Genomic DNA, 25,096 nt, shown 5'->3' on the forward strand with positions numbered 1-25,096 from the left:
AGTGACATCGTGACTGAAGAGGTACATCTATCTGATGAATCTGAATTGATGTTGATTTTGGCAGAAGCATAAAACCATCCACAGATTGCCCAGGGTGGATATCAGGTGGCAGGAATGACTCTCAAAAGGGTGACTGGTGACAAACCATGTTTAACTTCCACACGGGTGAAATCTTCATGGAAAATGAAAAACTTACTTCCTTATAATCTTCTGATTTTTCAAACTTTTTTCCCCAAACCCTTCTCCCACGAGCTCCCCCAAAGATGGGAATTTGATTGTAACAAGATAAGAGGTAGGAGCAGTTGACTTAACCTGAGGAGGAAATGGCAGTGGTGACCTGCTTTGCAGCTGTGAGCTACCAAGAGGAAAGTGCACCCCTCTTAGCGTGGAGAGGCTTGGCACCCTCTTCTCTTCCATCCTGACTGCTGCCTGCACTTGCATAAGTAAAGGGAGGCCACTGTCATCTCAACCAGGTAGAACTCCCTTTGGGAATGGGCAGTGGGACCTTGGTAGACATTAGTGGAGCCAAGATTCCCAGCTTCCCTCCGGTCCCTGCTCCTTCCAGCAGCAGAACTCAGCCCCTCAAGATCAGCTCAAGAATAGCTCCACGGGGCTCACGGGGCCTCATCAGCACATCTGCTCTGTTAGGAAGAGAGTTGATTTGATCATCACGGACAGTATTGAGTGCCTGGAGGTGTGTGCTTGCTTTTCTTATGCAACCACAAAGCAGTGGTTAGTTTCTGTCTAATAGACAAGAGTCACAGGAGTTGATGTTGTCTTTAGAACGATGTCTGAACTCTTCTGAGAATGAACATGATGAATTCTGTCATGACAAGCATGCTTCCGACTTCTCCCTCTCATCTTTTTCCCACCACCACTGAGGTCCATTGCATTGTGTTTTGTTTCATGTGTTTTCCCATCGTTTGGAGATAGAGACCAGACTGGGCTCAGCAGAAAAATGACAGGAAGCGTGTGCTGAGCTGCCAGGGTTGAGTATTTTCAGACACCCAGGCTCCACCTATGTGACCCTTTCTTCCTTTCTTGTTGAAAGTAAACAGGGGAGGATGTGTGCTCCTCAATTACTGCGCACACAGAAATACAGGAACTGCTGGCCAGCGAGCCTGACTTCAAAGCACAGAGAGAGGAGCCCCACCCCCTGCCAGACACTGTAGGCTGAGCACCCTCCAGAGTAGCGACCAGCCCGTGACTGTGCTGAGAGCCCTGCGGAAGGAATGGGGTTTCCCCCAGCTTTGGGGCCTTCTGAACCCAAGCAGAAGACGAAATATTTCACTTTCTTTTTATTATGTCTTATTTGTTAAGCAGGAACAGAGTCCAGAGTGAGATCTGGACTTGACCTTGTCTTACGTCTCATGGATGATGCATTTCCTCAGCTTATTCCTAGGCAACCCCTTGGATATAGGCAGCCAGAATTACCTCCGATCTTCTCCAATAATGAATTTGAAGCACAAAGCAGACAAGTGACCTGGTGACATCAACCTCAATGTTAAGCTGACCTCTTAACATCCTCATATGTACCCCTTTATGCTGTACCCTAACATGGCGAAATGTGTGGCAAGGCACCCTGGTGGTCTGTCCACTGAAATTATGCTCAAATTCTGCCTGTTTCAGAGGGAGGACAGTTAACTCTAAAACCATAGGTGCTATCTTACAGCTTATGTCTGTGGTTTTTATTAGTGCCACTGCAAGCATGTTTTTTTGCTTCCACTAAAATGCAAGTATTGTAAGGATGAAGGACTTCCCATAAGTGCTTACCTATAACCCATGTTCAGTGAAGATTTGCGAGATGAATGTTATTATGGAACAGAGCATTCATAGGTTGTTCTTGTAGTATCAGAATGCAAGGATGTTTATCCAGATGTCAGGTAAGTCTCTACAAATGCATTGGCCTCTGCATAAGATCAAACTACCAAACCTGACAAGTCATCACGTACCTAAGGGTGCTGGGACTAAAACAGATGGGAGAGATTCATCCACTCCCTCTTTTTATAGGCAAAAAAGCTGAGACTCATGGAGGTACCGTGATTTCCCGTGTTTATCTAGTTACTCAATGAGCTTTGCATTGGCCTCATTTTTTTTTCTTTTTTTTTGACAGGCAGAGTGGACAGTGAGAGAGAGAGACAGAGAAAAAGGTCATCCTTTTGCCATTGGTTCACCCTCCAATGGCCGCCACGGCCGGTGCGCTGCTGCCAGCGCACCGCGCTGATCTGATGGCAGGAGCCAGGTGCTTTTCCTGGTCTCCCATGGGTGCAGGGCCCAAGTACTTGGGCCATCCTTCACTGTACTCCCTGGCCACAGCAGAGAGCTGGCCTGGAAGAGGGACAACCGGGACAGAATCCGGCACCCCGACCGGGACTAGAACCCGGTGTGCCGGCGCTACAAGGTGGAGGATTAGCCTAGTGAGCCGCGGCGCCAGCCTGGCCTCATTTTTCTTAATGCAAACACTGGTCTGTTTCTGCAGCCCGGGGTTCCTGCTTGTGACAGAGTTAAGGAATGCATTGGAAAACGTGCAGCAGCTCTCTTTAACCTTAAACTTCATAGTGCAGAATTGCTTTGGGCTTAGCATTTTAACAGGTTCATCTAAAAATCACATTCTATCCAAAGAGTAGAAAAAAAAACCCTTTGAAATTTGAATATGAATATTTTTAAGAACAGGTAGAGAGTAGATGTTATTTCATATGGAAAGAAAGAAGGCTGGGGGTGTCATTTTAACAAGCAGTGCCAGTATAAGAAGAATATTTGAGAAACAGAATGCAAACTAGCAATTTTCAAATCCTTACTCAACGGCGGAATAAATTTGTATGCTAGCAGAAGAATCTCTGTATAGTTGCTTAAAAGAGAGACACAAAGAGAACTTACGTTCATTCCAAACTCACATAATTTCCATTTGTGTGAGTCACCAGTGGAAATGTAAATAGGACAGTCACTGTGGAAAATAGTATATTTCCTCAAACAGTTAAACATAGAATTACCATGTGATTAAGTAATTGTACTCTGAGACATAATTGAAAAAACTGAAAACAAGAACTCAGATACTTGTATACCGATGTTCATAGCAGCATTTTTTTCACAGTAGCCAAACCAAACATCAACAGACAAATAAAATGTGGCATATCTATGCATTGGGATATTATCAACCGTAAAGGGGAATAGAGTACTGCTACATGCTTTAACATGGATTAGCATTAAGAACATTATGTGAAATGAAATAATGGCGACACGATAAACTGGATGATTCCACTTACAGAAAGTTCCAATAGTCAAATGCATAGAGACAGAAAGTTAGAATAGTGATTGCCAGGGACTGGAGAGAGTTATTTTCCAACAGGGACAGTTTGTGTTTTGAATGATGCAAAAGTTCCAAAGGTGGATGGTGGTGATGGTTGCACAAAATTATAAATGTACTAATATCACTGAACTGTATGCACAAGAATGACTAGATTGTAAGCTACTTTGTGTGTAATTTACTACAATGAAAAGTTATTAAGTATGTGTTAGTTTGCAATAAAAATAACTACAAAAACATATTGTGCAAAGATGATCAAGGTGATCCATCTAGAATGGTATGGGAGAGGGAGTAGGAGATGGGATGGCTTGCGGGTGGGAGGGTGGTTATGGGGGGAAGAACCACTATAATCCAAAAGTTCTACTTTCGAAATTTATACTTATTGAAAGTTTTCTATAAAAAAAGAAACTCTGGAGCCGGCACCGTGGCTCACTTGGCTAATCCTCCGCCTGCGGCACCAGCACTCGGGTTCTAGTCCAGGTTGGGGCGCCAGATTCTGTCCTGGTTGCTCCTCTTCCAGTCCAGCTCTCTGCTGTGGCCCGAGAAGGCAGTGGAGGATGGCCCACATGCTTGGGCCCTGCACCTGCATGGGAGACCAGGGGGAAGCACCTGGCTGCAGGCTTCGGATCGGCTCAGTGTGCTGGCCGTAGCGGCCATTTAGGGGGTGAACCAATGGAAGGAAGACCTTTCTCTCTGTCTCTCTCTCACTGTCTAACTCTGCCTGTCAAAATAGAAAGAAAGAGAGAAAGAGAGAAAGAAAGAGAGAGAGAGAGAGAGAGAGAGAAAGAGAGAAGAGAGAGAGAGAGAGAGAGAGAGAGAGAGAGAGAGAGAGAGAGGAGAGGAGAGGAAAAAGAAACTCTGACAAAGAAAAGATAACTAAAGGAGGAACAGACAGAAGAACCTACCAGCTGTCCTTGACTGGCTGAAGGTCTCTCCATAAGAGGCCTCACACTTACTCAGCGTAGTGTGAGTAACCCTGGGACAGAACCAGAATCAATATTGTCGCTCCCCGTCTTCGTGGAGGAACGACACAGGACCCTGCGCTGTTCTTTTGTCTGCTCGGCCCTCCCTCCCCGGGTTTGCTGCTGGTTCTTCCCGGGTTGGCTACCATCCCTTCCACCTCTGTGGAAGGGCGGTTCCCCCTGCCACTTTCCCCACTTCCGCGGGGGAGCGGTACACTACCGGCCGGCTCTCTCGGGGGCTGCTCAGGTGTTCCTTCAGATAGATGTTCCTGGTGCATGTTGTCTCTCTCCTCCTTTATAGTCCTCTTCCACCAATCCCAACTCTGCTACCCACACGCCGAGTACGCTGCTCTCCTCCAATCAGGAGCAGGTCCTGCTGTTTATTGGTTGAACTGGAGGCAGCTGTGTAGAAGCTGTTTCCTCCTCTCCCAGCGCCATATTGTGGGAGAGCAGATGCATAAAATAAGTCTTAATTCGAGTAACAGTCTAATCCGAGTTGCTCCCCACAAATATGAGCAGGGGGCCAGCACTGTGGCACAGTAGGTTAATCCTCCACCTGCAGCACTGGCATCCCATATGGGAGCCGGTTCTAGTCCTGGCTACTCTAGTCCAATCCAGCTCTCTGCTATGGTCTGGGAAAGCAGTAGAAGATGGCCCACCTGCACTCACCTTGAAGACCCGGAAATAGCTCCTGGCTCCTGGCTTCAGATCAGCTCAGCTCCGGCCATTGTGGCCATTTGGGGAGTGAACCAGCAGATGGAAGACCTCTCTCTCTGTCTCTCCCTCTCACTGTCTGTAACTCTACCTCTCAAATAAATAAAATCTTTTTTAAAAAAATACGAGCAGGCAAACATCAGTACAGGAGAGACCCTTTAACTAATTAGAACTATTTGTTTTACAAAAGGGAACCAGTAGCTAAATGCACAATTTTGAGGGATTTTTTTGTAAATGTGAAGATTTACAGTATTTTCAGGAAAAGATTTGCATGCAATTTGTGATATAGAGTCCTGCACTGAAGAATTATCTGAAGGGCCAAACAATTCACAAGTTTTCAATTATGTACCATTCGACTAAGGCCAAATGTATCCTAGGACACCCTGCCCAGGATATGGCTTACCCCTTGTCCAGTGTATCCATGCTCTACGATATGCCAGCTCCCCCCCCCCCATCAGTTAGTAGCCATCTTGGTTATCAGATCAACTGTCCTGATATATAGAGTTTTGCATTATCCGTGGTGTCAGGTAACCACCGTGGGACTTGGGAGACCAGGGAGAGACAGGAATGTCAGGATCAACAGAACCATAACAATTAAGTTCACTGATATTTCTTTCTTTTTTTATTTATTTTTTTTATAGACAGTGAGAGAGACAGAGAGAAAGGTCTTCCATTTGTGGGGAGCAACTGGGAGCAACTCGGACTAGACTAAGTTACTGGAATTAAGACTTATTCTATGCATCTGCTCTCCCACAATATGGCGCTGGGAGAGGAGGAAACAGCTTCTACACAGCTGCCTCCAGTTCAACCAATAAACAGCAGGACCTGCTCCTGATTGGAGGAGAGCAGCGTACTCGGCGTGTGGGTAGCAGAGCACGGATTGGTGAAAGAGGGCTATAAAGGAGGAGAGAGACAACATGCACCAGGAACATCTATCTGAAGGAACACCTGAGCAGCCCCCGAGAGAGCCGGCCGGTGGTGTACCGCTCCCCCGCGGAAGTGGGGAAAGTGGCTAGGGGGAACCGCCCTTCCACAGAGGTGGAAGGGACGGTAGCCAACCTGGGAAGAACCAGCAGCAAACCCGGGGAGGGCCGAGCAGACAAAAGAACAGCGCAGGGTCCTGTGTCGTTCCTCCACGAAGAGGGGGAGCGACATAATGGTGCCGTGACTCGGATATGAAGCCTAGGCAGGGTTTAGTGTCGTTCCTCCACGAAGAGGGGGAGCGACACCATTGGTTCACCCCCTTAATGGCTGCCACAGCCGGCGTGCTGTGCCAATCTGAAGCCTGGAGCCAGGTGCTTCCCCCTGGTCTCCCATGCGGGTGCAGGGCCCAAGCACTTGGGCCATCCTCCACTGCCTTCGTGGGCCACAGCAGAGAGCTGGACTGGAAGAGGAGCAACCGGGACAGAATCTGGCACCCCGACAGTGACTAGGATTATCCTAGTGAGCCACGCAATATTTCTTTCTTCACACTAGAGAACCATCACTTCATAACAAGCCATGTCTTTTTCATGTATTACAAATAAAGCCAAAGGGCTTCTTTTCTATCTAGTTTACAAACAGGTAAAAATGGATAGCCTACTGTCTGAACTAGGAGTTTTAATCTTCATTCATCTCTCAACTTTCCACTGGCAAGAGCACTGCTCTGTTGGATCTGTGTCACTGGAGTGACAGCAACGTGACATCACAGCAAAGCAAGCAGTGTCGCATTTGTTATCAGGCTGACTTGGGTGTTCTGGAGGCAGAGAGGGGCAGGGGGAGATATCCTGGTCATAACGAACCAGTCCCCATGCCCTTCAAAGCTAGTCATGCCTATAGTAGATTTGAAACTCAGATTTTGGTTTACCATTTTCCAATGGAACAGCTTCCACCAAAGGTTTCCCATCTCTCTGGTAAGAGGTCATTCCTGGTTGGAAGCCTCCACTCTGAAACTGGCCTGGCTTCCTTTGCTCACCAAAGAGGACTAGCGAGGAGATGACTGATTGGCCAGAGACTTGCATGCCGTTAACTTAGCCACCCCAGGCTTCAGTCACGGCAGCCCCCATGGGTGGGTGACTGCCAAGTAGCACAGTGGGCCTCCAGCGTAGGGCAGCTCCTCCTGCAGCAGAGCCTAAGCAGCAAGGCGGGGGGGAGGGGGCATTCCAGCCAAGACTGAGAGCAGATCTCCAGGGAGCTGGTAGCAGCCTCAGTCCCATGGTCACAGCTCCAGGATGCCATGAGTGAGTTCTTCGTGCAGAGAGCAGGTGCCCTAGACTCCTCTTTTTCTTCCTGCATTGCCTGAAGGCCAGAAGCTATTTATGTCACTTGCCTTTTTCTCCTGTCTAATTCCCAAAAGGAAGCACCAGGGGAAGGGTAGCATAGTGGAAGAGGAGCCAGGAAAAGCAGCGGTTATCCTGCTAGAAATGCGTTATCAAAAGAAAAGAGATGTGGCTCATTGTAAAGAGCAACTGAGGTGCAACTGTCCTTTCAGAGCCACCGAGAAGCCTGAGATGAATAAAACTTTGTCATCATCATGTGTCTGCACTAAGGACCAACCGCGGAGAATGCAATAGGAACCCAATGGTTTCTTGACAAAGGACTCAGCGTAACTCAGTCAGGTGTCATTTAAAATAATTACTGACAGAACAGCACTTAGCATACAGGAGATCAAATCACTGTGTGTGCTTTCAGAGCAGACCCTGAGGAAGGAAGAGAACATTTACAGCAATGTCCTCAGATGAGCTTCAGTGGCACTTCTGTTCTGTCCCCACTGGGCAGCTACTAGCTGTGTGACACTGGACGGATGTCCTCACCCCCTCTGAGCCTGCTTCCTCTCTGTAAAATAAGAACGAGACTATCGACCTGGATACGTCACAAGATTGTGACATCATAGCGGGGAGAACATATAGGAAAGCAGTTGGAGTAAATACTAGATTTTGTTAGTCTCATTCTCATTTATTGCCCTAAAAAGTAAAGCAAGATTAAGAAAAGGTGCTTATTGGCTTCAATTCTCTTAAAACAACATGCAATTTTATTTCCTAAAGTAAGTAAAAATGGGAATAAGAAAAAATTACCAAGGTTCCTTTCATGCATTCGACAAAACTCACGGTGTAGAGCCGAATCAGTTGCCCATCTCTGCCTCCTACCAGCCACACCCCTACACTACCAGTGTTCTCCTGCCACCTGTCTTATCGTGTTTCTTAAGATTTAGTTGTTTATTTCTTTATTTACTTATTTAAAAGACAAAGTGATACACACACAGAGAGACAGACAGAAACAAAGACAAAAAGAGAAAGATCTTCCATCCACCGGTTTGCTCCCCCATATGTCCACAACAGCCAGGGTTGAGCCTGGCCAAAGCCAAGAACCAGGAATTCCATCCATGTCTCAGGAATGGGTGGCAGGGGCCCAAGCACTTGGACCTTCCTCCATGCCTTTCCAGGTACATTAGCAGGAAACTGAATCAACCAGGAAGGGAAGCAATCAGGAGTCAGACTGACTTTCCCAGCAGCACTCTCACATGGGATATCAGCTCCTCAATGGGCACGTTAACCTGCTCTGTAACACCGGTCCCACCTGCCCCGTCGCTCTGTCCAGGAAGTCCCCCTGGTGGGAAAACTGGGGGCTGGGGTGGGCGAGGCTATTTTCAAGATGCTGTAGCTTTGTTTGACGCAGGTGGAGTTGATGTTTCCTCTTGTGTTCTTTCCAAGGTTCTTCCTTAGGAAAACAAATCAGAATTGCAAAATTTTAACCCCAGAAAACATTTGTGCTCCAGAAGATGGTTTCAGTTTGTGTTGTGCCTTTGCAGGGCTGGAACAGGAACTGAAGCCTGATGCTGAGCTGAGTTTGATCACCACTATTCCTGCTCCAGAGAATGACAGGGGGAACTGGCTGGAGGGAGAGGAAGGGGAGGAGCCAGAGGAAGGAGAGAATTATTTATAGCATAATAATAACATTGTATCTTGGTATTTGGATAATTCTTTATTATCCAGAACACTCCTTCACATCCAATCTTGTGTGCTTCTTACTGAAGTCTAATGGGGTGTGGTATTTTTTAAATTTGTTTAGCTGATGTCACAGGACCCCAGTGAAACTGAAACATGTAGTTGACTTCCCTCCCAGGTAAATTCAGGCTCAGGCAGTCAAGGTTGTTGCCAAAGTCTTGACCATGGTGAATCCATACCGCCTCTTCCACACTCCAGCCAGTGGCAAGTGTCTGGGCCCAACCTGGAGGCTGTGCCTCACTGGCCACCTGCACCTGTGAGGAAGCTGTAGGGAATGGTGTCTGGGGATTACTCAGTCTTAGTGCAGGTGGAAGGTTTGTGCCATAGGCTGCCAGGACCTTCAAATGCCCTTTGTGGGTGACACCTGTTGCGCATGTCCCATTTCTTCCTACCCGTTTTCTCACTTACCTGGCTGGCCTTGTGCAATCACTCGCCCATGCCCTGGTCTTCATTTCCACCCCTACCTATGTCATTCTGTGGCTGAACTTCACCCTCTCCCATTTCACCTCTACAGTCTGAAACTCAAGTAGGAAAGAGAAGGGAAGTCTTGAGGCACGAGCTAGCCTTAGGTTCATTTGCATGCACAGCTCAGCTTCTTCCTAAACCTTGCCTCCTTCCCCAGCGACCTCCTCCCCAGTGCCTCTGGGCCATGGGAGAACTTGTGGGTGACCCACAGCTGGGAGTAGGGCCTGACCCCACTGCTAAGTAGGAAGGAAGTGGGAATATGATCTACCGCCACAGCTGCCCTAGGGTGCTTTTCCAAAAACCTCAAACCGGAGGTTAGGTAGCAGCATTTCCCAGTCATCTTTTGTAAATCAATTGTCAGTGGTTTCCTTGTACCCCACTTAGTTCTTCAAAAATGTACACTGGTAATTCAATTTTATGAGTGACATTTCTATGGGAACAATACACTCACAGATCTGAGCATGTTACTTATTTGTGACGTTGGGGATCACAGCTGTTTCTCAGATTGGGAGATTCCCACAATGAGGATTTGGAGGAGTCCTGGACTCATGATGTCCTACAGAACTTTCCAGGCCAAAACTCCTGACAAATCGGCATGAAGCAGAACAGTGACTTGCTAATTTGGGAAACTGAGTGGGTGCCAGGTGATACTTGGGCCCAGTGAAAATGGGCTGGATTTGGAATCCAAGGACTTGGGCCACCTTGAAGTCTTAACTGCTATAGGCATCCATTGCATTTGTCTTTATAATGGGAAGAATACATCCTACTTCACAAAACTGTTAGGACTGAAAAATGAGGAAATATGTAAGAAGCATTTGTCTCTCTTTTTTTATACAGAATCATTTTAAATATTAGAACTGTAAACTTCAAAAATAACCACTTAAAAGTCACTTAAAATCCAGTCTACCCAGAGATAAATTTTGGTCCAGCTTTCTCCCACTAATATTTGCCCAGGAGAGGGAACATTTGGTTTAGCAGGTAAGGCACTGCTGGAGACCCTGGAATCCAGTATCACAGTGTCTGGGGTTGAGTCCTCCCTCTGCTTCCAGCCCCAGGTTCTTGGTAATGTAGAGACTAGAAGGCTACAGATAATGGCTCAAGGTCCCTGATACCCACTTGGGAGACTCAGGTTGAGTTCCTGGCTCCTGGCTTTGGCCTAGGCCAGCCCACGTTCTTATGGACATTTGGGGAGTGAGTCAGGGGTGGGAGACCACTATCTGAATGCCTGTGTTTCTGTCTCCGCCTTTCAAATAAGTTAGAGTTTAAGATTTTTAAAAATTGCTCTTGTAAATTGATGCATTTTAATGTAGGTTCCTGTTATAAATAACATGGCTAGTATGTCTCTAACTTAGCAAACTATGTAACAATCTTTATTTTAATAAATCATAATTTGCTTGATGTAAAATATTCCCTTGCAGTTATATACTGTAGTATCTTATTTTTGGACATTGAGGGCTGTTTCCAGTTTGTTATTAAACAATGTTGCAGTGGGTATCTTTGTTTATATATTTTTAGATGCTTTCCTCAATATGTCAGTCATTTAGTATGTATTTCCTCTTATAAAAACTTACAGGTATCTTATCACCAGATCTGATTTGAGAGTTCATATTTTATGAAAGTAATAAAGTTATTTACTACATAATACAAAATATTCCCAATAAGCTATAGGTGGGAGGTAGAGAGTACATTAAAACTCTGCTTGGTGGAACAAATAGACAATAAATAGCCTCACATAAAATTTTGCTACAAAATTAGTTTGCATCATAGAATAATATTTTTAGAATTGCACAGATGAGGTTAGGCACTTGACTAATTTATGTGTCTTATTTCTACTGAAATTAGGCTTTGTAAGTTTTATTAACCGTTCTTATCATTTTTCTTTTATTAAGGTTTTTATCCTTTTTTACTGATGTTTAGGAATTTTTCACATATTTGCCAAGCATCTTGCCACTAATTTTACAATTATATCTTTTGGTTTGTTACAGTTTGACAAGTGTCAGTTTTTATATAAAATTGTATAGAAGTGATTTTCTTTGTAGAGTTTGTCTATGGTATCAAATTCAAGTAGTTATACCCATTGAGTGTCCAACATCAAGACAGAACCCTGATGTAAACATGGAGTCTGGGTAATAATGATGCATCACCCTAGGTTCCTGACTACAGTAAATGGGTCACCTTGGAGGGGGAAAGTTGCTAACAGGGGAAGCTATGCATGTGTGGTGTCAGGGGGTTGTGTGAACTCTCTATATCTTCTGCTCATTTTGCCATGAACCTGCACCTGCTCTAAAACATAAAATCTATTAAACAGAGCAAAACAAGACAAAAACTAGACAATGCTCCTAAAACCATAGCACTTAATGTTAAAGGAGGAAGTATAAAAAGATTTTAAAAGTTAGAATAGAATAGGTTGTAATTTAGCAAGTATGATGTAGCTAATACTGGCTACCATAGAAGAGTGCTTCTCAAACTGTGTGAAGGAGTAACTTTTTTAGGAATTTTTCATTATTGGGTTAGATATTTAGTGTAGAAGTTAAGCTGCCATTTAGGATGCCCAAGTCCCATTTTTAGAAGTGTCTGGGTTCCAGTTCCATCTCCACTGCAAATAAAGCTTCCAGCTAATGTGTTCCCTGGGGACAGCTCTGATGACTCAAGTACTTGGGACCTTACCACCTATGTGGGAGACTAGTGTGGAGTTCTAGGCTCCTTACTTGTGCCTGTCCAAGCCCTATCCATTGCAGCCAATTGAGAGTAAACCAGTGGATCGAAGATCTCTCTCTCTCTCTATCTTTCTTTCACACACACACAAACACACACACACACGTCAAATAAAATGAAAATAAATTTTTAAAAAACTACAGTTCTATCAGCACTAGAAATCTCTTGATTACTTTCATCTTTGAAAAGCCATTTGTAAATTACAAAGTCCTCCATGCATGTCAGTTGTTGTTTGAGACTAACCTAATGGATTCCTTGTTAAAATGAAGATAGTTAATCACTCTACCTACCTTCTACTATGGGGATAATGTAATTGAATTTATAAAATGCTGCAATGGTCTCATAGGAGAATGTGGATTTGTAAGAATAGGCTGAAGTGCATTTCAGACAATGTCTCTGACCATGAAATAGTTTTAATGTCTTACTAAAAATCCACACAGTGAAACAGAAGCTTGATGCCTGCAAGAGATATACTCCATCACTAAGTACTTCTTTTCCAATCATTTTTTTCTCCAACAGAACTAAGTTTTTCATCTCATTCACATTCTCTGTACCTGGTAAATGTAGAAGAGGCCCCTTTGGAATATGAATAAAAGTTAGCTATGTTCATTTTCTAACCAAATGCTTGACCACCACATCTGAGATGGGATGGCTACACTGTTTGAAATTTGTAAATTTGGCACAGGTCACACACATTGAGTCTGAGTGGACCAAGTGTCTGACCTCTGAGAGTTTAAGCAGTCTTTCTGTATAAATAGTACTAACACTCTATGCAGGAGCAAATGCAATGATTATTTCATATCCAATTTCTCAGAGTGATATCAAGAACAGCAAAATAAGAGCAAAGTGGACAGATAAATGACTGAGGCGCCAGCAACCTGGCTCCTGATACCACTCCTGCGATGAATTAGCTAGGTAGCTTTGATCACTTGCTGTGATTTCTCTGGGCCTCAATTCTCAATCCCTCATCTGTTATGTGAGAGCCCTTGACCATTAAGGACCCTTTCCATGTTCAAAATGGAAAGAAAAAAATAAACAATAGAAGAACAGACCCACTGATTTATTTATTGCATTATTACAATTGATTTGACTATTTATCTAGTCCAAAGACACTTATTGTGAGCACCTCTGTAGCCTATTCCTGTGCTACTTGTGTTCCTGAAATTGGACAGGGATATTTTGGAAAGAGAGAAAGCCAGATTCACCAATCCACCATCTTCCCTTCTTGCAGGGGGGATGGGAGGAGAGGGGTAGAATTCACTAAACTGAAGGAGAGATGAGATATTGGGAGGATTAGATGGGGGAGATACTGTTGCCCCTCCCCCACATAGAATAGGCTTTCTTGACCTCAGCATGATTGGTAGCTGGACCTGCTCATTATAGATTGCCTAGCAGAATCTCTGGCCTCAACACATTGGGTGTTAGTAGCATCCTTCCCCTATTTGTGATACCCAAAATGTCTTCAGACTTGGCCCCCTGTCCCATGAGGCTGATCTTGCCCTAGTTGAGAACCACACCCTGATAAGGAACTACCTAAGTGTCAAGAACTGTGCTAGATGCTGAGCAAACAAACACAGACTCAGTCTGTCCTCATGGAGTTGTTCTCCGACATAAGTGCATATCTGAGTCACTTAGTGGCCTTATTGAAGCTTAGATTGCTAAGCGCCATCTCCACATTTCTCATTCAGCAGGACTGGGTGGGGATGGAGGATTTGAAATCTGTAAAGAATTCCCTGGTGATGCTGATGTTGCTGGTCCCCCAGGACTACACACTGAGAACTACTGAGCTAGGGGATCCCTCCTGCAGGGAGGTGGTGCTCACTGCAGCTGCAGTGGCCAGGGAGACAGAAACTTGTTTCTCAGCCAACAAAATGAATTCACGCTTTCCAGATTCCAAAATCAGGTCCCCCAAAAGACTGCATAGCCCACAGTCAATGTGAAATGTCACACAAAAAAAAGCAAGTAGAGAACTCCATAAGCTAAAACAGTAACAGTAGATGGTCAGTGTTATAGATTAATTTTGGCTTCCTTCTGAATTAGTAGAGTAATGGTGGCCAGCACCGCAGCTCAATAGGCTAATCCTGCCTGTGGCGCTGGCACACCAGATTCTAGTCCCAGTCAGGGCGCCGGATTCTGTCCCGGTTGCTCCTCTTCCAGTCCAGCTCTCTGCTGTGGCCCAGGAGTGTGGTGGAGGATGACCCAAGTCCTTGGGCCCTGCACCTGCATGGGAGACCAGGAGAAGCACCTGGCTCCTGGCTTCGGACCAGCATGGTGTGCCGGCCGCAGCATGCCGGCCGCAGCGGCCATTGTGGGGTGAATGAACGGCAAAGGAAGACCTTTCTCTCTGTCTCTCTCTCTCTCTCTCACTGTCCACTCTGCCTGTCAAAAAAAAAAAAAATAGAGTAATGGTTAGTGAATGGGCTGGTCTAAGGAAGTAACTATTACCGACTGTTAGGGTCCCCATGGATTCTGAACTCCAAACAACTGCAAAAAAGCTTTTGCAACCTACTCATTTGTGAGTCAGAGACATTTCTGTGTGCAACAGCAAGAAACAGGCAATTCACAGACACCTAAACTCACACATCTGGCCTGATTGACACCAGCTCTACTCTTTCTTTCCAGTCTGCCTGCTTCCCAGCTTCACCCTGTACCTTTGTCTGATGGCAGTGACCCAGCCCACTGCTGCCTATCAGAGCTGACGCATGGGGGCTTCTGTATTAGTCATGCAAAACTGTGAGTTCCTCTAGGGACAGAAGAGTGCTATTTCCTTGTGCTGTGGCGATACTACCAAATACTACATTTTCTTTGAAAAGTGTCAAACACCCTCTGACGGAAGTGGGGTGTGGTGTTAAACTAGCACCGTGAAGACAGGAGTGTTCTTGCTACTGGTATACACAGGAGTGATGATTCACTTTGTGAATTCTTGTTCTGTCTCCAATACAAAGTCCATGTTCACTAGGAACGTTACTGTATTAATTGAGTAAAAAAACAGGAAAGAAGAGCCCCAAGCTCTCAAAGCTTCCTGCCCTGATCCCCATTAGGCTGGAAAGGGCTACTCCACTCTGAGTGCCCATGGTTACTTAGAACAGGAGCCTGTCATATCCATGAATCCTGAACCAGTGCTACACACCACAGTGTGCAGGGTTAGCAAATGCTTATTAAGTCATGGCCAAAAAAACAAAAACAAAAACAAAAAACCACTTGGCCTGTAGTTTAGATGTGTTAGGGCCATGTCAAATCACAGAGCAAGCTACCATCTATATTTTCATTAGAGAGATAGTCTAAAGACATTTTGGAAAAGTCCTGTGTGATCATAATAGCTACCTTTTCTACCAAGCCCTGTGATAAACACTTTCCATGGATTAATTCATTTAATTTGTCTAAGACTATACCTTGGATAGATAATGAAGATGCTTCTGTGCCATTCTCAGCTCTGTGAGCTCCTCTGTGTGTTAGCTCATCCTTGTCTCCCCATGCCTTTTGGTATACAGAAATTTTATCCAATGATGGGGCCCCATGCCCAGAGATTTCAGCTTCTCCTATCAATCAAGATGTCTTGACCAAAGGGCCTGGAGTTGGCCTACCTGATGCAGATGATGTAATTTTGCTCAGTGAGCACCTAACTGGCAGGAAGAAACGTTACACTAATGCATCAGGAAGATTAGCATCACACAGGGTCTCACTTAGAGTTTCTGGATTGGCATGAGGGTAGAGCTACAGAGAAGATACCTTGGCAGAACACATTTTGGGACAATTCATTTGCTTTTGAGGCAAAGCGGTATCTTTGCACCTACTCCATGATTACCCTATCATTAGAAAATGAGTGCAAGGCGGATGAGTCCCTCCCAAGTCACAAGATACAGTTGACTTTGTCATAGACTTTTGTCACAGAAATCCTCATTCATGTCAATTGGCCACCTCTAAAGTCATGACTGGCGAAAGTATGGCGGTGAGGTCACATGTCCTGATGATGCACTGTTAGCATTACTCACATGGGCAGTGGTGATCGCAAGTCCAAAAGAGAACTCACATTCTTCCGAGAAACTTTCAACTCTGTTTATGTGACCCCTGGGGTAGAAAGATAGTTCTTTAGATCAGAGATACTAATAAAGAGAAACATCACATTGGTTAAGGTTTAAGGTGATTCAGAAGAGAGGATACCTGAAGGCTGCTGGGAAAGCCCATGCCTGTAGTCGTGAGAAGCCCTTCATAAGCAAGAATGGGCAGAGCAAACAGATAGGCTAGAGGGAAGTCTCTGGGCTTTCACTTCCTGCCCGACCTAAACTTCAAAGACATTTTCTAACAATACATTATTGATTAGTTTGGGTGGAGACACTTAGTAATCAAGGCTGGAAATCAAGGTTCTATCACCAGTTGTCCGAAGCCCTTTGCACAGACTTAAAAACTCTAGCAGTCACAAAAATAACCCCTCCTACACCCACTCACCCACTTTTCATCTTCCTTCTTTTTTAAAAAAGCTTATTTATTTAGGTAACTCTGAAAGACAGTTACAGAGCAGAGATGCAGGAGAGTCTTCTATCCACTGGTTCATTCTCCAAATGGCCAAAACAGCTGGAGCTGGGCCTACCTGAAGCCAGGAGCCAGGAGCTTTTTCCGGTCTCCCACATGGGTGCAGAGGCCCAAGGACTTGGGCCATCTCCTACTGTTTTCCCAGGCCACAGCAGAGAGCTGGATCAGAAGTGGAGTAGCCAGGTCTCAAACCGGCATCCAGATGGAAGCAATTTCAGGAAGCAGCATTACCTGCTGCATTACCTCTTCCTTGTTCTTCACATCAGTAACAGTGATAATTATCATAAGGTGGAGGGGGAAAAAAGTTAATATCTAAGGTCAGGATCAGAACTCTTATAAGAGATGACCTTTAGCTTGGCTGTGCCTGCAGAGGCCTTAAATATGTGTGAACTCAGTTGACACCATGAGTCAGAGATGAGCCGTCCAGGTGAGCACAGCTCAAATTAGCACAGCATTGATGATAATGGATGGTGATTAAATTCTGGAGTCACTTATTACACTGCACATGATAACTGAAACAGGAGCAAAGATGTGTAAGATAGACCTGCTATCTCCATAGAACCCAAAATAGGAGCCTAAATACACAGATTCCTGTTTGGCTAAATATATAAAGTCTTATAAAGAAGTAACCAATTATATCCTTTTTATTTTTATTATGGGAAAGAGTGCAGGGAGTCATTTAAATTGGGTTATGGAGCAGAAAAGAATTTCTGAATGGGATCAGCGCTGTGGCATACTAAGCTAAGCCTCTGCCTGTGGCGCTGGCATCTCATATGGGAACCTGTTTGAGACCCAGCTTCTCCTCTTCTGATCCAGCTCTCTGCTAATGGTCTGGGAAAGCAGTGGAAGATGGCCCAGGCTCTTGGACCCCTATACCCACTTAGGAGACTTGGAAGAAATTCCTGGCTCCTGGCTTTGGGTCAACCCAGCTCCAGCCATTGCAGCCATTTGGGGATTGAACCAGCAGGTGGAAGAGCTCTCCGTCTCTCTCTTTCTCTGTCTGTAACTCTACCTCTCAAATTAATAAGTGAATCTTCCAAAGAAAAAAATTTCTGAATGAAGCAATATCTAAATGGGTTCTTGAATATGGAAAAGATTTTGAAATATGGTAATTGTGCATAAATGGAGATGGATAGAGCATTGAATAAAGAAGAAATTCAGCAAGCTGCAAGAAAACCAGATAAACTGGGAGTCTGACCAAGAATTCATGTTGTGTGGAAGGCCAAGGTGAAACTCATACCTGGAGGTTTTAAAATAACAATTCAAAAATTACAAATTGACTCAATGGAGACTAGGATGGTTTTCTTGAGGATCAGCGCAATTTGATTGGTTATGCATTAGTAGGACAATCATTCAAATAGTGCCAGAATATTACTCATGTTTTCCATGTGCTTTACTTTCTAGATATTTCAAGTTCAACTTTCACACTGTTGTCTATGAGTGGAGGGAGTCATTAATGTTTGCAGGTCAGGAAGACAGAATCAACTCTACAACAAATCCCACTTTATTGCTAGTTTTAATGAGTGGTTGAATGTTAGGCTTGTGTTTCTTATGTCCTTGTGAATTGTAAAAGGCTATTTTAAGATATTATATTCAGTTCTTATTACTGTAATTCACTTTTGAGACTATTATTTAACCTCTTTTTTAATTTTAATTTTAATTTTTTCTAGACAGGCAGAGTGGACAGTGAGAGAGAGACAGAGAGAAAGGTATTCCTTTACCGTTGGTTCACCCCTCATTGGCCGCTGCAGCTGGCGCACCGTGCTGATCTGAAGCCAGGAGCCAGGTGCTTCTCCTGGTCTCCCATACAGGTGCAGGGCCCAAGGACTTGGGGCACCCTCCACTGCCGTCCCAGGCCTCAGCAGAGAGCTGGACTGGAAGAGGAGCAACCGGGACAGAAGGGACAGAATCCGGCGCCCCGACCGGGACTAGAACCCGGGGTTCCGGCACCGCAGGCGGAGGATTAGCCTATTGAGCCAAGGTGCCGGTCTAACCTCTTTTTATTATTATTCTAACCTGTGGAAGTCCAAGCAGTAGGTAAAACACTACCCAATTATGTGAGTTCTCATTAGTTATCAACTTTCTCCTGTATACATCACAAGGAAAGTTATTTTTTATTAGAAGTTACAGTAGTCACTTTAACCTAAGAAGCCTTTTTATGTCATAAGGAAATACAAATGCTTATATGTTAAGTGTAGTTTAGTTTGCTAAAGATTTTATGAGCTGCTGGTGATCAAATTTGGCTGAGCAGAGGCAGCTGGAAGCCACTGACTGATTTTGTTCTCATTCCCAAGTTTACTACTGATTAATCTGCATTCTCTCCTCTACATGTCAGAGGTTTTGATAGAAGGGCTGATACTGTTGTTTGATTTCTGTGAACCGCTCCCCTATCACTGAAACCTCTCCAACTACATTATAGCAATACAGAAATATTTTTAAATCAAAGAGCATATTAGTTCTTATTTCATTTGCTGCAGAGGAAGAGAATTCTATGTATTTTTTTTTTCAGCTGATAAGAGTATACAACACCTATCTATGGGATTTGTCCCCACCAAGTTGAATAATTGTGGAGGGTTCATCAGCCTAGGTAAATAGGTGAACAGTGCCCAGTGAGTGAGGAGATCAGCATTCTCAATTCAGTGCATGATAGTATGTGACCTAAAGCACACTACTTAGCACCTGTAGTTGATAATAGACTAGTGTCACATATGCTAAACACAAATGAGATAACACATAAAGGTGAGAGCATTGAATTCATAAGAGGAAAGATCCTTTGTAAGTTCACAGTACCTATAGATGGTATTCTGCAATTCAAATAGCAAAAGCCTGGAAGATTTAGATGGACAACCTGATATCCATCATCTTAGGTGCTAGCTTCGAGTCGGCTCTATGAGAAAGTAAGGTGCATTGAACAACAGATATTTGTAGGATCTTATGGGAGCTCAGTGCAGTAGCAGAATACAGAGGAGGGCCACATAATTCAGCCAAGATATGCTCCTGAAAAAAAAAAAACTATTTCTACTCTCTTCTTGCCTTTTTTCAGTATATACCAATAATGTCAAGAACATCCATCAGGAAACCTATCAGAGTTGTAATAATAATAATAACTAACATTTATCAAGAGTGTACATGTGTCAGCCCCATTTTAAGCACCTTGTGTGTATTTGCCTCTTTAAATCCTCATAGCCCTTTGAGACAAATAGCAGTATTAACAGCATTTTCCAAATGAGAAAGCAGGCTTAGCAAGGTTAAATCACTTCAGCAGTTGAACTTGTGAGGTCATCAATCTTCTGACTGTAATAGGTGCTGGGATGTCTCCTTTGTTGTCAACTTCCTCTATAACTGTCTGCCACTTAATTTGGCCATGGCATACCCTTGCAGATAAAACAAATGCATCAGAAGAAGAGGGCATGTAAAAGGTTGGGTTTGAAAATTAGCTCCCTTAGAAAAATGCATTGAACATTTACCACTTATCAGAGTGGGCAATTAGCTCTGGAGGCATATAGATGATTAAGACATGATTGCTGCTCTTGGAATCTATTGACTTGTTAGGGAAGACAGCAGGAACCAATAAATCTAATAAAGCATTCAAGGGAAGTTTGGCAGTGTGGGCACCAGTATTCTGTCTCTCCCTCCGACCCAGAAGCTGAGTGACCAAAGGAATGTGGTAATAGAGGAAATCCTTTGTCTTTCCTGGGGACTAAGGCAGTAAGACACTCCATGTATTCACCATCAAACAAACATATTCTTGCTACATATATTGCAGATGAGACCAGAACAACTTCTATAGTTGGAGTCAAGTCAAGTTCCTCTTCTGAATTTATGAGGCATCTCGAGTATTAAGCAAAGGACATGCTGATGGGGTTCTTCTAAGTCCCCCACCTGTGAGGGCTGAAAGTGAGAGACACACACTGAGAGCAGTACCACATTCCACTCTGACTTTACAAATGCCAAGGCAAACAAATTGTGACAGGTGCTGCCTGGCTGTGTACCTGGGGAGCTGTGAGAGCCTGGAGGGCTGAGTAAACCCTCCCACTCCCACTCCATATGTGTTAGGGGGAAGGCAATGGAGGAGGAGGGAAGAAAGGCTTCAAGTGGGAGATGGAGGCTGAGAGAAAGCTTGAAAGATGGATGAGGTGAAAGGATGGAGTGAAATAGGAAAGCGTTCCTGGGAGAGAGTGCAGTTTGACTAAAAGTCTGCAGCCCTGAAGCAGCATGGCAAGTTGGATAAACAGCAGCAATTCTGCAAGATCCTAAGAGAGATCTTTCAGGCTGCAGGTGGAGATGCAACTGGACATGAGAGATGCCTGGGATTGGGCACAGATAGAGTGAGGCAGAATTGAGCTAAGGCAGAAATGAAGGAGGGACAAGAGCTAAAACAAGTTGATGGCAGGGCAGATGTGAGGGCAAGGATAAAGCTGAAGCAGAGGGCTAGACTGGGAGCCACTCACTAACCTGGTGAAATAAAAGAAGGGGCAGATTTCAAAGGGAGTCCATAAGGGTCCCCTTGTAGATGTCCAGGGAAGAGTGAGAGATGTGATTTGATTCCTCAGATGGCAGGTCTCTGGAGGGACCTGGCCCCTGCTATCAGGAACAGGTAGCCAGTCAGTCTTCTTGTGAACTTGTTTCTTCTTGCAGAGTGCAAGACTACCAGGCACAGAGAGTAATGATGAGACTGACTGACATTTGCAGTCCATGGAAGACAGAGTCACAAGCTTAGTTCTCAGGCATTTGGTACACAAGGAAATTCCTTTTCTATTTTAACAGCCAGGGAAATACCCCCTTCTCCCTGCTGTCACCTCTGAGCACTAAAAGGCAGCCTTCAAGAATTCTATATGTTATTTCCATCCTTGTGTGCTTAGTGCACATCTTCTTCACCCTTGATACACATGTGTGCATGTATTTATATCCATACAAATGTCATTTCTGTCTTCTGCATTTCAGATCACATCATGGTGATCAGACCTTTAGAGAAAGGAACATCAGTTTGGTTATCAAATGGATGCATGCATCGGGTTAGTTATCAAAATGTTTATGAATGAGTATGCAGGTGAATCTGGTGAAATGGCAAATGAGTCCGCATCGCTTGTTAAATAAGAAATCACCAACGGGGAGAGAGGATTCTGCTTAGTTCCTCCAAACTGTAACAGAAACCCTGGTAGCGCTAGCGGTCTCCATCTCTTCCTGGGACACAGTTTCCTGAATGTGTGTTGAGCTGCTGCCGCTTTCTGCCTAGTTAGGACTTCAACCTGGAAATAGCAGAGCACGAGTGACAAAAGGTCAGAGTGCTGGCAAATCAACAATCGCTCCGGCCTGAAATCTGAATCCATTACTTACTCTTACTTCTATTAAGGGAATCGCGACTGAGCCCAGAACACAATGAGTTTTCCTGAGATTGATCTAGAAGGCCCACGTGCCCCTGGGGAAAAAAACAGCCTCTCAAAGAAGTTCTCTCTAGAGGACTTTCACCTGTTAGCCCAGCTCTGACCCAAGAATTCTAATTGCAGAGGGGGAAGGGAGCCTTAAACACAAATCTGTAAGTCATCTTGCTGCTAATTCAACAGTGTGATACATGCAGACTGTGTTCCTGAGGCTAAGGACACCCAACAAATCAGGACGTTGATAGCTGCTTTAGTTCATCGCAAGGTAAACTTTGCAAACTGTTCAGGAAATTAGGGCTTTCTTTCTTTCCTTTTTTTTTTTTTTTTTTTTTTGGAAAAAATATTTATTCGAAAGGCAGAATGATTGAGAAAGAGAGACATAGGTATTTTCCATCTGCTGGTTGACTCTTCAAAGAGCCCTAATAGCCAGGGAGGGCTAGTCCAGACTGAAGCCAGGAGCCTGGAGCTCTATGTGAGTCTCCCACAGGGGTGGCAAGGGCCCAGGTGTGTGGGCCGTCCTCTCCTGCCTTCCCACATGCATTGGCAAGAGCTGGATCAGAAATGGAGCAGCCATTATCTGCTTATCTGCTGTGATAAGGGATGCCGCATTACCGGCAACAGCTTAGCTCACTGCACCACACTGCCAGACCCATGGACTTTTTTAATATCCGTGATTTGAACAGTGCCTCTTGAGAGCCCCTTGTTTGTCTTTCTAGGCTCAAAAATGCCCAAAGATCACCAGCCTTTCAGAGAACTGCTTTTCTGGATTGGCAACTATAGGCTCAAGATTTCCGCCTGTGTTACTGACTCTCACTTCTGGTTTCCTATCATCCCAAATAATTTTCTTCCTTAATTCAAAGGCAGAGATGACTGCCAATACTTTGTATTCTCTTTGACTAACTTCAGAAAGCTGGAGGAAATTCATGGAGATAAAACGGTTCAAGAAGAGTAAGAAAGAAAATAACTTCACTGAGTACAAGATGATAGTTTCAGATTAATGAGAGCTCATGGAAAAGTAGGTTAAAAAAAACTGTTTTAATAAGATGAGTGGCCAGAACAAAAAAAGATGCAATGGCAGATGAAGTATCAGACTAGAATCCTGGGATCTGTAGGCAACACTATTGATCATTTTCATCTAAATCTCAAAGAAGACATGACTATTAGTTTTTTTTTTTTTTGCATTTATGATGTATTTTGTTTATCCTTAAACTGTAAAGCACTATTTTATGGTGCTCAATGATTTAGGAGTTTTTAAGTGGCTCATAACATTCAAAGGCTTAGTGTGTGTGTGTCGGGTGTGTGTGGGAGGGGTGACTGAGAAGAAAGCAATCCTTTTTGAAAATATCTCAAGTAAGGGTCAGCTGTTCAATGCCTAGAGCCAATTCCATTACACACAAAAATAGACCGTGTAAGAACTGTGTGGTGTCATATTTAACTAGTGTGACTAAAATAGACTCTCTGTTTATAAACTCATTTTCTGATTACTGTGCCTTATTTCTTGGGCACCTCCTTGAATAACAGAAAAAATAAATAAAATGTGCACCTATTAAACCAACCCCATTAGACTGAGTGGCATTAAGTCTTTACTTTATTCTCATTGATGAGGCTGAGTCCATAGTTCCAGAAAGCCTCTTCCCTCGGCAAGTCAGTGTGTGGTTCGGGGTGAGTTCAGCAATGTTTTTGCAGAAGAGGAACTAAAAGCATTTGCTCAGATGGATAGCTGACCTATTTGAGGCTCTGGCTGTTGGCGATAAAACACTGGTTTCATGGAGATGGGGCAGCAAAAATAATACATCTCCTAGCCCCTAAACAGTATTTGTCTTTTGTCATTTTCCAGGGAGCAACTATGTCACCATTTCTTCGGATTGGTTTGTCCAACTTTGACTGTGGGTCCTGCCAGTCTTGTCAGAGTGAGGCCATTAACCCTTACTGTGCTGTGCTTGTCAAAGAATATGTTGAATCAGGTAAGATTGAGTGGGGCTTTGGGGAGAGGGAGGAGGAGGATCTTGCTATAAACTATGTGTGAATCAAGGCCTTCTAGAACCTTCAAGGTCACATGGTTCAACAGTTGAGGACCCTGAAGCCCCAGGAAGCCTTGAGGGTACATGCTTAGTGATGACTTGGAACTAGAATCTGGTGACCCCCTGTTTGGTTTCTTTCCTGCTACCATTTTTCCCACATGAACAAAGGAAAGGAGAAAGGTGAATTGAGGAAATTGCATGAGGATTTAATTGAAAAGAAACTTAATGAGGGAAACTAGAACATGGTTGGGGGCAGCATTATGGTGTAGTGGGTTGAGCCTCACTTGTGACACCAACATCCCATGTGAGTGCTGACTTGAGTCCCCGCTCCTCCACTTTGGATCCAACTCCCTAATATGCATGGCAAGACAGCAGTGCATGGCCCAAGTACTTGGGTCCCTGCCATCCATGTGGGAGACCAGGAAGGGCTTCCTTACTCCTAGCTTCAGCCTGACCCAGACTTGGCTATTACATCTATTTGGGGAGTGAACTAATGGATGGAAGATCAGTCTTTCTCTCTCTGTGTCTCTCTCCATGTCTCTCCCTCTCTATCACTCTGCCTTTTAAATAAATATACGAGTAATCAAGTAGAACATGGGACCCATGCTGACAAGCCTGGTTGCTTTAAATGTTTGTAGGCAGATTAAGATCACACGATCATAAGATCCGCTCTGATGACTCCAGGCTGCAACTTTAGTTAAGCATATATGAAAATTACACAGGGGCCAGCACTCCGGTGTAGCAGGTAAAGCCGCCACCTGCAGTGCTGGCATCCCATATAGGTGCCGGTTCAGGTCCCGGCTGCTCCACTTCTAATCCAGCTCTCTGCTATGGCCTGGGAAATCAGTAGAGGATGGCTCAGGTCCTTGGGCCCCTGCACCCGCATGGGAGACCTGGAAGAGGGTCCTGGCTCCTGGCTTTGGATTGGCTCAGCTCTGGCCGTTGCAGTCAATTGGGGAGTGAATCAGCGGATGGAAGACCTCTCTCTCCCTCCCTCTCTCTCTCTTCTCTCTCTCCCTTC

General features: G+C 44.4%; 1 protein-coding gene across 13 annotated transcripts in view; it reads left to right on the forward strand.

Annotated features, from left to right (window-relative positions):
• The window catches only part of PRKCQ (protein kinase C theta), a 152,783-nt gene that overhangs the window by 35,048 nt on the left and 92,639 nt on the right, over positions 1–25,096 (forward strand). For 9 of the 13 annotated variants that reach the window (XM_051821575.2, XM_051821580.2, XM_051821578.2 and 6 more), the window contains exon 2: positions 23,892–24,018. In XM_051821575.2, coding sequence (XP_051677535.1) covers positions 23,901–24,018 — 118 coding nt within the window. In that variant the 5' untranslated portion in view covers positions 23,892–23,900. Of the gene's footprint in view, positions 1–23,494; positions 23,717–23,891; positions 24,019–25,096 lie in introns of those variants that run through there. The other 4 variants (XM_051821576.2, XM_070055777.1, XM_070055775.1 and 1 more) reach the window with 2 other exon arrangements.

Source organism: Oryctolagus cuniculus, chromosome 13, assembly GCF_964237555.1.
Source record: "Oryctolagus cuniculus chromosome 13, mOryCun1.1, whole genome shotgun sequence".
Taxonomy (NCBI): domain Eukaryota; kingdom Metazoa; phylum Chordata; class Mammalia; order Lagomorpha; family Leporidae; genus Oryctolagus; species Oryctolagus cuniculus.